Source organism: Rhinopithecus bieti, unplaced genomic scaffold (assembly GCF_001698545.2).
Source record: "Rhinopithecus bieti isolate Rb0 unplaced genomic scaffold, ASM169854v2 scaffold_58095, whole genome shotgun sequence".
Taxonomy (NCBI): Eukaryota; Metazoa; Chordata; class Mammalia; order Primates; family Cercopithecidae; genus Rhinopithecus; species Rhinopithecus bieti.
Window position 1 is genome coordinate 1,883,841 of NW_016823660.1, and position 15,338 is coordinate 1,899,178.

The 15,338-nt window shown below is 38.7% G+C and overlaps 1 protein-coding gene across 1 annotated transcript in view; it reads left to right on the plus strand.

Annotated features, from left to right (window-relative positions):
- The first annotated feature begins 411 nt into the window (after positions 1-411).
- ODAD2 (outer dynein arm docking complex subunit 2) overlaps positions 412-15,338 on the plus strand; it is a 111,064-nt gene continuing 96,137 nt past the window's right edge. Inside the window, 3 exon segments of the mRNA XM_017861690.1 lie at positions 412-635; positions 11,274-11,448; positions 11,677-11,747. Coding sequence (XP_017717179.1) covers positions 412-635; positions 11,274-11,448; positions 11,677-11,747 — 470 coding nt within the window.

Consider the following 15,338-nt stretch of genomic DNA (forward strand, 5'->3'; position numbering starts at 1 on the left):
CCAACAGAGCTGTGAACAAAAGCCCTTAATACTAACCTCTTCCACTTCTTTGTTTTCCACTCTTGGAGTTTTCTGTTTGGGTTTTATGCCTATCTGTTTGAATCCTCTCTCTTAGGCCCCAGGGAAATTAGAAAGAAGTTATTAATTTCAGGGCAAATACTGGAAATTTCTTAAATACTAGTCAATTTTACCTAGTGCTGGTTTGCTACTTCATTGAACTGAAGAGCAATTAGATAATTTTAAAAAATCAGTCTTTGAAGATTAATAAGCAGAATGTGGGGTGGGGAGTACTAGTTTAAAGTCTTGAGAATGAAAAATGTTCCAAGGAAAAGGTGGATGCTATTGTCTCTTTCTCTTTCTACTCTGATGTAGTGCATGTGCTAAGCTCAGGTCTGAGCACTGGCGGATCCCATGGGTGTGGCTCTGACAAAATCGGCGCAGTGGACTGCTGCTGGGCATGGAACTAGAACCCTCGAAATCACCCCTCTAAATGAAACGATATTGAAAGAAATTATTATGTTTGTGGAGAGTTTTATCTATAAACATCCTCAAGAGGCAAAATTTGTTTTTGTGGAACCACTTGAGTGGAACACAGGTTTGGAGCCCTCAGCATTTGAATCAGGTTATGTTGTCAGGTAAGCCAGTTACTTGCTTCTAGGATTTGATATCTTCTTTGTACATATTTTTATCAATTGGTTCTAGGTATGGGGGTAAGTCACCTAACCTCTCTGAACCTCACAAACCCTCTAAACCAGGGATTGTGAACCAGAGATACACAGGTGAAGTCAGGATATTCAGCTTGGCCAAAACATTATCTTTCTAAGTTTTAAATTTAAGTTTTTAAATTAAACACAATTTTAATTTTCGTGGGTAAATTTCTTTGGACAAGGTATCCATTATCCAAGTCACTACACTGCCAACATTTATTGCTGCTTTATGCCTGGCCTTTCCACCCATATGTGTGTGTGTGTGTGTATGTGTGTGTATATATATATATATAGGAGATAGGGTCTCGCTATGTTGCCCAGGGTGGTCTCAAATTTCTGGCCTCAAGTGATTCTCCTGTGTCAGCCTTCTAAAATGCTAGGATTACAGGCATGAGCCACCACCCCAGGTCATCCATATTCTTCTGAATTTTATTTCTATAAATGTGTAGGGTACTTCTGTATTACCTGCCAGATGCCAGGAGCCGTTGGTTTTGTGGCCTCTGATGTAGATGATATCTCTTCTGGTATTTAAATTGATCAGTTCCTGGGATAGAAGCAGGAGGCGGCGGGGAGGGGTGATGAATAATGAATTTTGATTTTGCTCAATATAAGGGAGAGAATTCTTAAGAATTACTGTTGTCCTCAGATGAGAGCCTTTCAAATCTGAGATGAAAAAAAATTTACTTCTGTCTCAAACAGTGAACTCTCACTCTATCTCATTCAAACATGGCTAAAAAATACATACACACACAAAAAAATGCATAAATTATGTGAACAAATTAAATATAATTATATAAGAATGTATTATTTCATTAAGCATAATTATACAATAAGCAAGCTAACACACACACACACATACACACACACACACACATATATTTTTGCCAGTCGCAGTTTGTTTTGCACTTTAGGCATTCTATTTTCTACCGCCTTGTTCTTCTTTGGTTTGGATATGAACTTTTAAAGTCCGCGTATTAAAAACAGTTCCGTAGGAAGCCAAAGCTTCCTCTAGATGCCTTTTCCCTTTTCTCCCTTTGGGATTATTTGTGAGAATAAATTCAGAATTTCATTTTTAGAACTGCAGCAAAACCATTCTTAAACTGCATTTCAAGAGCTCTTTAATTCTTCTATTGGTCGGCCTTCTCTCTGAGTTGTTTGAAGTCATATTTATTTATTTATTTATTTTTTCTGGAGATGGAGTCTCGCTCTTTCGCCCAAGCTGGAGTGCAGTGGTGCAGTGTCGGCTCACTGCAACTTCTGCCTCTCAGATTCAAGTGGTTCTCCTGCCTCAGCCTCCTAAGTAGCTGGGAATATAGGCGCCCGCCACCACGCCTGGTTAATTTTTTGTATTTTAGTAGAGATGGGGTTTCACTGTGTTGCCCAGGCTGGTCTTGAACTCCTGAGCTCAGGCAACCCTCCTGCCTCAGCCTCCCAAAGGGTTAGGATTACAGGTGTGAACCACCAAGCCCAGCCTAAAATCTTATTTTTTTTTTAATGGTGCATTTTATTTCTAACTGTGCCAGTGGTAACTTTCTGCAGAAGTGCTTGTTATTTCTGTATTGTTCAGCTTTTTTCCTAACCTTTGAAATATGGTCTTCTATGTAAAACAAATTTAAAACATATTAACTACTTGGCTGATCACATGGCTCACACCTGTAATCCCAACACTTTGAGAGGCCGAGGTGAGCCGATCACCAGAGATCAGGAGTTCAAGACCAGACTAGCCAACATGGTGAAATCCCGTCTTTACTGAAAAGACAAAAACTAGCTGGGCGTGGTGGCCTGTTCCTATAATCCCAGCTACTAGGGAGGCTGAGGCAGGAGAATTGCTTGAATCTGGGAGGTGGAGATTGCAGTGAGCCCAGATTGTGCCACAGAACTCCAACCTGGGCGACAGAGAGAAACTCCATCTAAAAAAAAAATTAATTTTTTTTTAATAAAAATGCATTTAAAGCAGATGACAGAAAAGAATATCATGATTGTAACTGCTTTGCCTCTGTACAAATTTTGTGCTCCAAGCACAAACATGACCATAATCTGACCCCTGGTTAGGTTGGCTGTGACACACACCACTCAAATCTATCACTATTTCCCCTCTATTCTTGTCTAGATTCTTTTTGCTTTGTTTCCATTCTTATATCTCAGCACACAATTATGTTTGTATTTATTTAAGACAGGGTCTGGCTCTGTTGCCCAGGCTGGACTGCAGTGGTGTGATCATAGCTCACTGCAGCTCAAACTCCTGGGCTCAATGGATCCTCCCACCTCAGCCCCTCGAGTAGCTAGGACTATAGGCACATACTACTATGCCTGGTCAATTTTTCTAATTTTTTGTAGAGACAGGATCTCACCATGTTGCTCTGACCCGTCTTGTACTGTTGGCCTCAAGAGATCCTTCTACCTTGCCCCCCTGAATTGCTGGCATTTCAGACCNTAGATATTATCACTATAAGAAAGTCAGGGTAACAGTATTCAGTTTAACAGTATAATTCTAAACAGTGTGTGTCCTGGCTCACAGGAGCGTTTGTCCCTGAAACTGCTGGCTCCCAACAGAGCTGTGAACAAAAGCCCTTAATACTAACCTCTTCCACTTCTTTGTTTTCCACTCTTGGAGTTTTCTGTTTGGGTTTTATGCCTATCTGTTTGAATCCTCTCTCTTAGGCCCCAGGGAAATTAGAAAGAAGTTATTAATTTCAGGGCAAATACTGGAAATTTCTTAAATACTAGTCAATTTTACCTAGTGCTGGTTTGCTACTTCATTGAACTGAAGAGCAATTAGATAATTTTAAAAAATCAGTCTTTGAAGATTAATAAGCAGAATGTGGGGTGGGGAGTACTAGTTTAAAGTCTTGAGAATGAAAATGTTCCAAGGAAAAGGTGGATGCTATTGTCTCTTTCTCTTTCTACTCTGATGTAGTGCATGTGCTAAGCTCAGGTCTGAGCACTGGCGGATCCCATGGGTGTGGCTCTGACAAAATCGGCGCAGTGGACTGCTGCTGGGCATGGAACTAGAACCCTCGAAATCACCCCTCTAAATGAAACGATATTGAAAGAAATTATTATGTTTGTGGAGAGTTTTATCTATAAACATCCTCAAGAGGCAAAATTTGTTTTGTGGAACCACTTGAGTGGAACACAGGTTTGGAGCCCTCAGCATTTGAATCAGGTTATGTTGTCAGGTAAGCCAGTTACTTGCTTCTAGGATTTGATATCTTCTTTGTACATATTTTATCAATTGGTTCTAGGTATGGGGTAAGTCACCTAACCTCTCTGAACCTCACAAACCCTCTAAACCAGGGATTGTGAACCAGAGATACACAGGTGAAGTCAGGATATTCAGCTTGGCCAAAACATTATCTTTCTAAGTTTTAAATTTAAGTTTTAAATTAAACACAATTTTAATTTTCGTGGGTAAATTTCTTTGGACAAGGTATCCATTATCCAAGTCACTACACTGCCAACATTTATTGCTGCTTTATGCCTGGCCTTTCCACCCATATGTGTGTGTGTGTGTGTATGTGTGTGTATATATATATATATAGGAGATAGGGTCTCGCTATGTTGCCCAGGGTGGTCTCAAATTTCTGGCCTCAAGTGATTCTCCTGTGTCAGCCTTCTAAAATGCTAGGATTACAGGCATGAGCCACCACCCCAGGTCATCCATATTCTTCTGAATTTTATTTCTATAAATGTGTAGGGTACTTCTGTATTACCTGCCAGATGCCAGGAGCCGTTGGTTTTGTGGCCTCTGATGTAGATGATATCTCTTCTGGTATTTAAATTGATCAGTTCCTGGGATAGAAGCAGGAGGCGGCGGGGAGGGGTGATGAATAATGAATTTTGATTTTGCTCAATATAAGGGAGAGAATTCTTAAGAATTACTGTTGTCCTCAGATGAGAGCCTTTCAAATCTGAGATGAAAAAAAATTTACTTCTGTCTCAAACAGTGAACTCTCACTCTATCTCATTCAAACATGGCTAAAAAATACATACACACACAAAAAAATGCATAAATTATGTGAACAAATTAAATATAATTATATAAGAATGTATTATTTCATTAAGCATAATTATACAATAAGCAAGCTAACACACACACACACATACACACACACACACACATATATTTTGCCAGTCGCAGTTTGTTTTGCACTTTAGGCATTCTATTTTCTACCGCCTTGTTCTTCTTTGGTTTGGATATGAACTTTTAAAGTCCGCGTATTAAAACAGTTCCGTAGGAAGCCAAAGCTTCCTCTAGATGCCTTTTCCCTTTTCTCCCTTTGGGATTATTTGTGAGAATAAATTCAGAATTTCATTTTAGAACTGCAGCAAAACCATTCTTAAACTGCATTTCAAGAGCTCTTTAATTCTTCTATTGGTCGGCCTTCTCTCTGAGTTGTTTGAAGTCATATTTATTTATTTATTTATTTTTTCTGGAGATGGAGTCTCGCTCTTTCGCCCAAGCTGGAGTGCAGTGGTGCAGTGTCGGCTCACTGCAACTTCTGCCTCTCAGATTCAAGTGGTTCTCCTGCCTCAGCCTCCTAAGTAGCTGGGAATATAGGCGCCCGCCACCACGCCTGGTTAATTTTTTGTATTTTAGTAGAGATGGGGTTTCACTGTGTTGCCCAGGCTGGTCTTGAACTCCTGAGCTCAGGCAACCCTCCTGCCTCAGCCTCCCAAAGGGTTAGGATTACAGGTGTGAACCACCAAGCCCAGCCTAAAATCTTATTTTTTTTTTAATGGTGCATTTTATTTCTAACTGTGCCAGTGGTAACTTTCTGCAGAAGTGCTTGTTATTTCTGTATTGTTCAGCTTTTTTCCTAACCTTTGAAATATGGTCTTCTATGTAAAACAAATTTAAAACATATTAACTACTTGGCTGATCACATGGCTCACACCTGTAATCCCAACACTTTGAGAGGCCGAGGTGAGCCGATCACCAGAGATCAGGAGTTCAAGACCAGACTAGCCAACATGGTGAAATCCCGTCTTTACTGAAAAGACAAAACTAGCTGGGCGTGGTGGCCTGTTCCTATAATCCCAGCTACTAGGGAGGCTGAGGCAGGAGAATTGCTTGAATCTGGGAGGTGGAGATTGCAGTGAGCCCAGATTGTGCCACAGAACTCCAACCTGGGCGACAGAGAGAAACTCCATCTAAAAAAAAAATTAATTTTTTTTTAATAAAATGCATTTAAAGCAGATGACAGAAAAGAATATCATGATTGTAACTGCTTTGCCTCTGTACAAATTTTGTGCTCCAAGCACAAACATGACCATAATCTGACCCCTGGTTAGGTTGGCTGTGACACACACCACTCAAATCTATCACTATTTCCCCTCTATTCTTGTCTAGATTCTTTTGCTTTGTTTCCATTCTTATATCTCAGCACACAATTATGTTTGTATTTATTTAAGACAGGGTCTGGCTCTGTTGCCCAGGCTGGACTGCAGTGGTGTGATCATAGCTCACTGCAGCTCAAACTCCTGGGCTCAATGGATCCTCCCACCTCAGCCCCTCGAGTAGCTAGGACTATAGGCACATACTACTATGCCTGGTCAATTTTCTAATTTTTTGTAGAGACAGGATCTCACCATGTTGCTCTGACCCGTCTTGTACTGTTGGCCTCAAGAGATCCTTCTACCTTGCCCCCCTGAATTGCTGGCATTTCAGACCTGAGCCGCTGTGCCCAGCTCTGCATACAGTCTTTATGCACAGTGTTCCCTCCTGAGAAGGACATTTTTACATTTTGAAACAATTACCCCTTGATTTTTATACTTCTGTCACGTTTACTGTGCAACTTTTCCTTGGGCTAATTTCTCAGTCCGTTCTTTTTGTGTCTGACCGTTATTGATGATATCTTTGATGTTGGAAGGGTAGAGAGAGGTATTGCCGTTGTATCTGAAGGAAACTGTGCTTGCCTGGCTCTGATGAAAACCAAGATCACCTTGAAGACGGCAAAGGGTACAGCTGAGATTTTGGTCATAATGGACAATACCAGATGCTTTAACATGCAGATCTTGACTATACCCCTTGGTCTACTCCCCAAACCAAAGAAAGTTCAGTAACCTGTAGCCACTTGGTGTTTGCTACGACAACAAGTGATGTCAACCAGAAATATTCTCAATTGCCCAAAGAATTTATTATCAAAACAGTCCCCATGATCTCATTCATTGCCCTTTGGACCAAGCACACTCTTTTGACTTCTCTGCTGTTAGTACACTACTTATACATTTATTGAAAGTGGGGAAGCTACTTTCCTTCCAGACAGGACTCAGTTCTGGGCATCCATGTGTAAGACCAAGATTATCCTGAAGGATTTGAGCTTGGAGTCTCCAGATGTGTTTCTACCAAATAGGAATGTCCTTGGATCTTTTAAAGTAAAGGTGGATGCCTCTCCTTGTGGGTAGACCTCTCAGGCCTCCTGTTCCAAAACAAGTTAAGTTTTATCTACACTGGAATTCTGCCAAAGTAGATAAATTGCCCCTTTTTTGTTAGTCTCTGCAGACATTGATGGGAATGTATTTATATTTGTGGCCTTAGTTCTCATATGATGTTGCACATTCCAAATGCACTGTGGGCAACAGTCAATCAAAGTTTGATCATCATTTTTCTGATTAGGCTAATGAGCATCTGATACTGAAACTGATATTTCAGTCACACACTGGAAAGGTTTTATGTTTCATCAACCACCTTCTGTCCTTTTGTGCAGATTGTTATTGATTGAATAGATGGGCATAGCCCTGTTCATGTTACATGATTGTCTTTTCCTTAGAATCATTCCAGTGTTTTCACCCTGTTATAACATTTGTCATCATCTCTCCATGTTCCCTCTTGGGGTGAGGGCTGGGGATCAAATAGCTCTACTTTCATTTCATGGAAATTGTAGGTCTCTTTGTATTATCATTTACAATTGCTTTTGTTCTTGTCAGACCGGATGAAATTAATAATCTTCCTAAAACACCTCAGAATGAAGCCTAAATATGCTGTAAACGAAGAACAAATGACGCCACTCAATGGCAGTACCATCTGTGGTGCGTAGAACTGAGGCACTTTGATTCATTTGAATGTAGCTTGGGAAATTTATAAATTGGATAAGTGCTTAGAATCACATAGTGAAAATGTTGTGACGTGATTTTTTTTCCTTCTCTGGTAGAACTACAGTATGATTTTGAATCAAATGTGCTATAATATTGTCATATTTTAGTTTTAAATCTCACTCCGCTGCATCTCAGTGATATATATGCATTGAGACAAAAATATGTTCTGGTAGGAGTTGGGACAGGAAGTCAGATCGCCTGAGCAATAGCTCTCTTCCCCGCATCAAGAATGCACAATTCACACACAATTCATACCTTTCTGGACCTTAGCTTTATGATCAATGTCATGAAAGGCTGAATTTACATGATCTCTAAGGTTACACTCAACTTATAAAATAATATTGTTTTATGAGACAGTAATTATTGCATTTTGGTAAAATTTCTAAGTCACAGTAGTAGGGTCAGTGGCCATAAGTTTTGTTACTGAGCTCTTTATTTTTTGTCTCTGAGAACTGCTAGTTTCTTAGCTATAGCCTTATTTTCTATATTACTATTTGGACATACATTTATTAAGTAATAAGACACTAAATGAGGCCAGGTGTTGTGGCCCACGCCAGTAATCCCAGCACTTTGGGAGGTGGTGATGGAAGGATGAGTTGAATGCAGGAGTCCAAGGCTAGCCTAGGCAACATAGCAAGACCCTGTCTCTAAAAAATAATAAACAGACCAATAAATAAATAAACAGCCAGGTGTGGTGGTGTGCGGCTGTAGTCCTATCAACTTGGGAGGCTGAGGGAGAAGGATCCCTTGAGCCCAGGAGTTTGAGGCTGCAGGGAGCTATGACTGTGCCACTGCACTCCAGCCTGGGTGACAGAGCAAGATCTTGTCTCTTAAAAAAAAGGGACACTAAACTCGATACTGGGGATTAAAGAAAAAAGACATTTTTCTGTTTTCTTGCTGTAGAGTATAAACAGAATTTTTAGCACCCTTCCATGGCTCTGGTTTAAAAGTGTCTCCATCAGGTCACTGGAGTTTTGATAGCTCATTCTTCCTGACGTTCACAAGGTGGGTGCAGCATTTTTCTTTCCAAGAGCTCATTCTTCAGGTGTTAGAAACTGTGAGCCTAAAAACTGAAATTTCCTCTTCAAAATCTTGTCGCTAGCTGGTGTTTTTTATTTTTTAAATCTATTTTTATTTTATTTTTTGAGATGGAGTCTCACTCTCTCACTCAGGTTGGAGTACAGTGGTGTGATGTTGGCTCACTGCAACCTCCACCTCCCAGGCTCAAGTGATCCTCCCACCTTAGCCTCCCAAGTAGCTGGGACCACAAGCACATGCCACCATGCCTGGTTAATGTAGCTGGCATTTTATTTCTTACTTCTCTGTTAAGTTACAGACTTCAACTGGTAGGAGCAATGAAAAATGTCACCCGTACCCTTTGCTTTCTCACCAGAAGTTTCAGTCTCTCTAGTTAAGTAGCTTGGTATCTTTGGCATTTGGTCAGCCTATTACTTAGCCCTCTCACCATCCACTTAGTGTAGGTGGTCAGCCCTTGATGTGAGTAACTTTTAGGTAACAGGCCTTTAAGAAATCTCTTCAGTCCTAAGGACATTATTCCAGAAGCTTAATTTTAGAGAAAATATACATTTTGTCAACAATGCATGTCATTGCCAAGTCTAGAAATATTTTATTCATTCATTTGTTCCACAGATGTTTACCAAATGTCTTCTATGTGCAGTTCCTATATGAAGTGCTGGAGATAGGGGCAGTCCCTATCTGCACCCAGCAGAATCAGACTCATCAAGTCCTTCTGTGAGCCCTCTTTTGCTGCTGTAACACATTGCCACAAATCTAATGGCTTAACACACACAAATGTATTTTCTGATAGTTCTAGAGGTCAGAAGTCTAAAATGAATCTGCAGGGCTAAAATCAAGGTATCGGCAGGGTTGCATTCCTTCTGGAGGCTTAAGGAGAATTTATTCTTTGCTTTTCCAACTTCTAGAGGCCCCTATGTTCCTTGGCTCATGACTCATAGCTCATGGCTCCTTGGCTCATGGCTCCTTGGCTCAAGGCCCCACATCACTCTGACCACTGCTTCCATCAGCATATCAGTGTCACTGCCTCTGTCCCTCCTGTCTTCCTCTTATAAGAACCCTGGTGATTATGTTTGGCTCCCTCCAGATACCCAGAATAGTCTCCCCATCTCAGGATCCTTGACTTAATTTCTATGCAAAGTCCCTTTTGCCATGTAAGGTGACATGTTCGTAGGTTTTGGAGATTCGGATATGAACATTATTCTGTCTCCCTTAGTTCCTATCCTCTTGTTTTTATTCTAGTGAGATCATCAGTAATAAGTAATCTGGGTCAGTCAGATTTACTTTTTCTGATGAACTAGCAACATTTTATATCTATGTATCTACATTGCAATTCAAAATATATTAGATTAGACCAGGTGTGGTGGCTCATGCCTGTAATCCCAGTACTCTGGGAGGCTGAGGTGTGTGGATCCCTTAAGCTCAGGAATTCAAGACTAGCCTGGTCAACATGGTGTAACCCTGTGTCTACTAAAAATACAAAAATTAGCGAGGCATAGTGGCGCACACCTCTAGTTCCAGCTACTTGGAGGCTAAGGTGGGAGGATTGCTTGAGCTCAGGAGGCAGATGTTGCAGTGACCAGAGATCATGCCACTGCACTCCAACCTGGGTGACAGAGTGATACCCTGTTTCAAAAAAAAAAAAAAAAAAAAAAAAGGCTAGATCAGGTGTTAAGGTGTCAGGAGTTTCATCAGAGATAGCCTCCTGTAATACAAAACCTAGACAGTTTAGTTAATGTTGTAAGTGGTAGAAATCTATAGAAATCACTCCCTTGAAAACATCTTAATATTTTTTTAAATGCCAATCTGAAAAAAAATCATTAAAATGGATAGAAACACAAAGCTAGGAGACTCAATAACTTTTGATCAGAAAGAGTCTGTTGAGAAAAACTGCCTGTTATCCCAAGGCAAACCAAATAAAGGAGTTTAGAGTGGGAAAGGAATTCACAGAGAGGATCCAGTTTGCCTTGAATTTGCTTTTTTTTCATAGCTTTTTTATTCATAAACACAGTGTAGCCAAGAAAACTTCTAACCACTAGTTACTGTGGTGTAAAAATTTTATAAATAAAATAACATTAGAAATCTCCAAAGCATGAATGGTTTTGTAGAACCAATGATTTTTAAAAAGATGCCAGAAATCAACAAGTTTTAGAAAACAAAAACTGTGACTATTTGAGTCCAATTGTGAATTCAAGAAATTGCTAAAAAAAAAAATATTCCTTGCTTATATCCTATTGGTCACTAGGGTTGCTGGTAAGTTTGAGGATTTAAATGGAAGAAAGTGGGGAAATAGATGAGCTACTAACCAGATGTATTTATATTTTCTGTATTTTATAATGAGATATAGGAATAATCTGTCTACATGTCTTAAATTTAACTTCTACTGGCCTCCAGGTAGCATGAAGCTTTCCATTTTTTTATTTTTATTTTTAGTGAAACAACAGTCAAATCAGAAGAAGTTGATAAAAATGGACAGCCTTTGCTATTTCTCTCTGTACCACAAATTAAAATTAGGAGCTTTGGGCAGCTGTCACGCTTGTTACTTATTGCCAAAACTGCGAAGTTGAAGGAAGCCCAAGCATGTGTTGAAGGTGATCTTAATGCTCCAGTCTGTGATTTGAACTTTTAGAAATAATCTTGCTGGGGAAGTGGGGAAAGGGTGGGAGGATCATTTGTTAGAGTCTCTTGAAAAAATTTCTACAATCTACAAGGTAAAAAGTCAAATGTACAACTTCATGAAAATGTTATTAATTTTCCTTGGCTACAATATTATGCTCCTATCAAATTTCAGCTTTAAAATGAAAGGCCTGTTACCTTACCACTGGTAAATTTCTAGGTTTCTGATTTTAGCATGTGGTTTGAAAGAGAACCTTCTCAGCTTCTGGAAAGCACAGGGGGCTGTAGCCTGTTAGGTCAGCGTCAGGAGAGAAGACAGATGACAAGGGCCGGCCTCTGAATCCACTCTCTCTCAGCCTACTGCCAAGGAATAGATTGAATGATTATAATCTATTTCCTTTCAAATGAACGTAGGCACTTTCTTTAGCAGAGACAGCCTTTAATAATCTCCCTTTCCACTTTTCTCAGCCATATTCTGCTGTGGGCTTCACAGCCTTCTGTGAATAGTTACAGTCATTCAAATCTGTGACAAATATTTTTCTTCTTCTTAAAGATATGTGATGTTTGCACTATCATCTAATCATCTAACATGCAAAAAATGAATGTGGTTGCCTGCTATAATTGTGTTGTAAATGTTTCTTATGAGTAGAAATATCTAATCATAGATGACAATGTATGTGTTTTGCTTTATTGGAATTCTGTGACCAATGGGTTTCTGGCACAAGGTATTTGAATTCTGCCCATTTCTGTGTGAGATGGGAAGAGGGTCTTTTTTTAATTTTATTTTAAAGATGCCAACCTCAGGAGAGCAACCTCTTTTTATGCCTTGACTGTTACTCCTTATTAGGTGAGGGTATCATGTCTTGAAGAGTAAAGCTGAATTCAAGAAGGTAGTTANTTAATATTTTTTTAAATGCCAATCTGAAAAAAAATCATTAAAATGGATAGAAACACAAAGCTAGGAGACTCAATAACTTTTGATCAGAAAGAGTCTGTTGAGAAAACTGCCTGTTATCCCAAGGCAAACCAAATAAAGGAGTTTAGAGTGGGAAAGGAATTCACAGAGAGGATCCAGTTTGCCTTGAATTTGCTTTTTTTTCATAGCTTTTTTATTCATAAACACAGTGTAGCCAAGAAAACTTCTAACCACTAGTTACTGTGGTGTAAAATTTTATAAATAAAATAACATTAGAAATCTCCAAAGCATGAATGGTTTTGTAGAACCAATGATTTTAAAAGATGCCAGAAATCAACAAGTTTTAGAAAACAAAACTGTGACTATTTGAGTCCAATTGTGAATTCAAGAAATTGCTAAAAAAAAAATATTCCTTGCTTATATCCTATTGGTCACTAGGGTTGCTGGTAAGTTTGAGGATTTAAATGGAAGAAAGTGGGGAAATAGATGAGCTACTAACCAGATGTATTTATATTTTCTGTATTTTATAATGAGATATAGGAATAATCTGTCTACATGTCTTAAATTTAACTTCTACTGGCCTCCAGGTAGCATGAAGCTTTCCATTTTTTTATTTTATTTTAGTGAAACAACAGTCAAATCAGAAGAAGTTGATAAAATGGACAGCCTTTGCTATTTCTCTCTGTACCACAAATTAAAATTAGGAGCTTTGGGCAGCTGTCACGCTTGTTACTTATTGCCAAAACTGCGAAGTTGAAGGAAGCCCAAGCATGTGTTGAAGGTGATCTTAATGCTCCAGTCTGTGATTTGAACTTTTAGAAATAATCTTGCTGGGGAAGTGGGGAAAGGGTGGGAGGATCATTTGTTAGAGTCTCTTGAAAAAATTTCTACAATCTACAAGGTAAAAGTCAAATGTACAACTTCATGAAAATGTTATTAATTTTCCTTGGCTACAATATTATGCTCCTATCAAATTTCAGCTTTAAAATGAAAGGCCTGTTACCTTACCACTGGTAAATTTCTAGGTTTCTGATTTTAGCATGTGGTTTGAAAGAGAACCTTCTCAGCTTCTGGAAAGCACAGGGGCTGTAGCCTGTTAGGTCAGCGTCAGGAGAGAAGACAGATGACAAGGGCCGGCCTCTGAATCCACTCTCTCTCAGCCTACTGCCAAGGAATAGATTGAATGATTATAATCTATTTCCTTTCAAATGAACGTAGGCACTTTCTTTAGCAGAGACAGCCTTTAATAATCTCCCTTTCCACTTTTCTCAGCCATATTCTGCTGTGGGCTTCACAGCCTTCTGTGAATAGTTACAGTCATTCAAATCTGTGACAAATATTTTCTTCTTCTTAAAGATATGTGATGTTTGCACTATCATCTAATCATCTAACATGCAAAAAATGAATGTGGTTGCCTGCTATAATTGTGTTGTAAATGTTTCTTATGAGTAGAAATATCTAATCATAGATGACAATGTATGTGTTTTGCTTTATTGGAATTCTGTGACCAATGGGTTTCTGGCACAAGGTATTTGAATTCTGCCCATTTCTGTGTGAGATGGGAAGAGGGTCTTTTTTTAATTTTATTTTAAAGATGCCAACCTCAGGAGAGCAACCTCTTTTTATGCCTTGACTGTTACTCCTTATTAGGTGAGGGTATCATGTCTTGAAGAGTAAAGCTGAATTCAAGAAGGTAGTTAATAGATGAAGGATTGTTCATTCAATTCTACTTAATTGGTAGACATAATACATAGATTTCTATATAGCTAAATACTTATCCATTAACTAAATACTTATCCTTTGCTGCTTTTTGCCATTTCTGCAAGAATTTTGGTATAACCCTTAGTTTCACGTCCAAGTTGCATAGTACATGGCAATTTGGTAGTCAGGTTTATGCCATTCCTCAGAATCCACCTGCTCTGTCTTTTTGTAAATCTCTGTGTGATGACAGTCATAAGGTTGTTGAGATGCTCAATAAATGATTGATTCCTTGGTCTCCTTTTTGTTGCTCTTCTCCCCCAGTGAAGTCCTTTTCTCAGCCCTAAGTCTGTGGAATATCCCATGACCACATTGGAAGGTTAATGCCTTCACTGTACTTTTCTTCATTTCATTTAAGTTAAGCTTTCTGAATTAGTCTTACAGGCCTTCCTCTCCACTCTCATCTCAATGCATATATACTTTCATTTTCTCAAATTTCTCCATTCTAAACAAGGGTTTTCCCCTTTCTTCTTCATTTTCAACCATATTAGTTTTTAACATTAACCAAATTCTGTTTTCAGCATCTCTAGGTTCAATTTTCACATCTTTATCAGCCTTGATCATGAATTGGTATTTGTTTTTCACTATAATTTTAATATATATATAATTGCATTATACATATATATATATATATATATATATATGGCTAGATGTGTTTTGCAGCTGTAAGATCACATGACATTGCAAATATTAAGCAGTTTGAATAGGTGCAAAAGAGTGCTAGGGGGTCTGTAGCCTTAGGAAAGCATGCTATTTTGGAAAGAAAGCCTTTATAAATACCCAGCCCTGCTACACACACACATGCACACATGCCCGTATAGTTCTAGTGATGATTCTTTTAAGGAGATCACTATTTCTCTATCTTCAAATAAATTCTGAATATATTAATTGAATGTGCATTCTGAACAAAGCCCCACAGCCAATTAAAAAAGAAAGAAAGAATGACTGTCTTGGTCTTTGTGCTATTAGGGAGATATATAGATGATATTACAATAGAAACTAGAGCATCTCATGAAATAGAAGAAAGTTCCTAAAAGCAATGGAATCTCAGACGTAGAGATGAATTCTAATTGGGTCGATTAGAAAAAGCTTAATGAAAGAAACACATTTGAATGGATTTTGAAGGATTTATTAGTCTTAATGTTTCTTGTGCTAGAAGACAAGAGGATAATTTTTATTTGTCTTCCTTTTTTTTTTTTTTTTTTTTT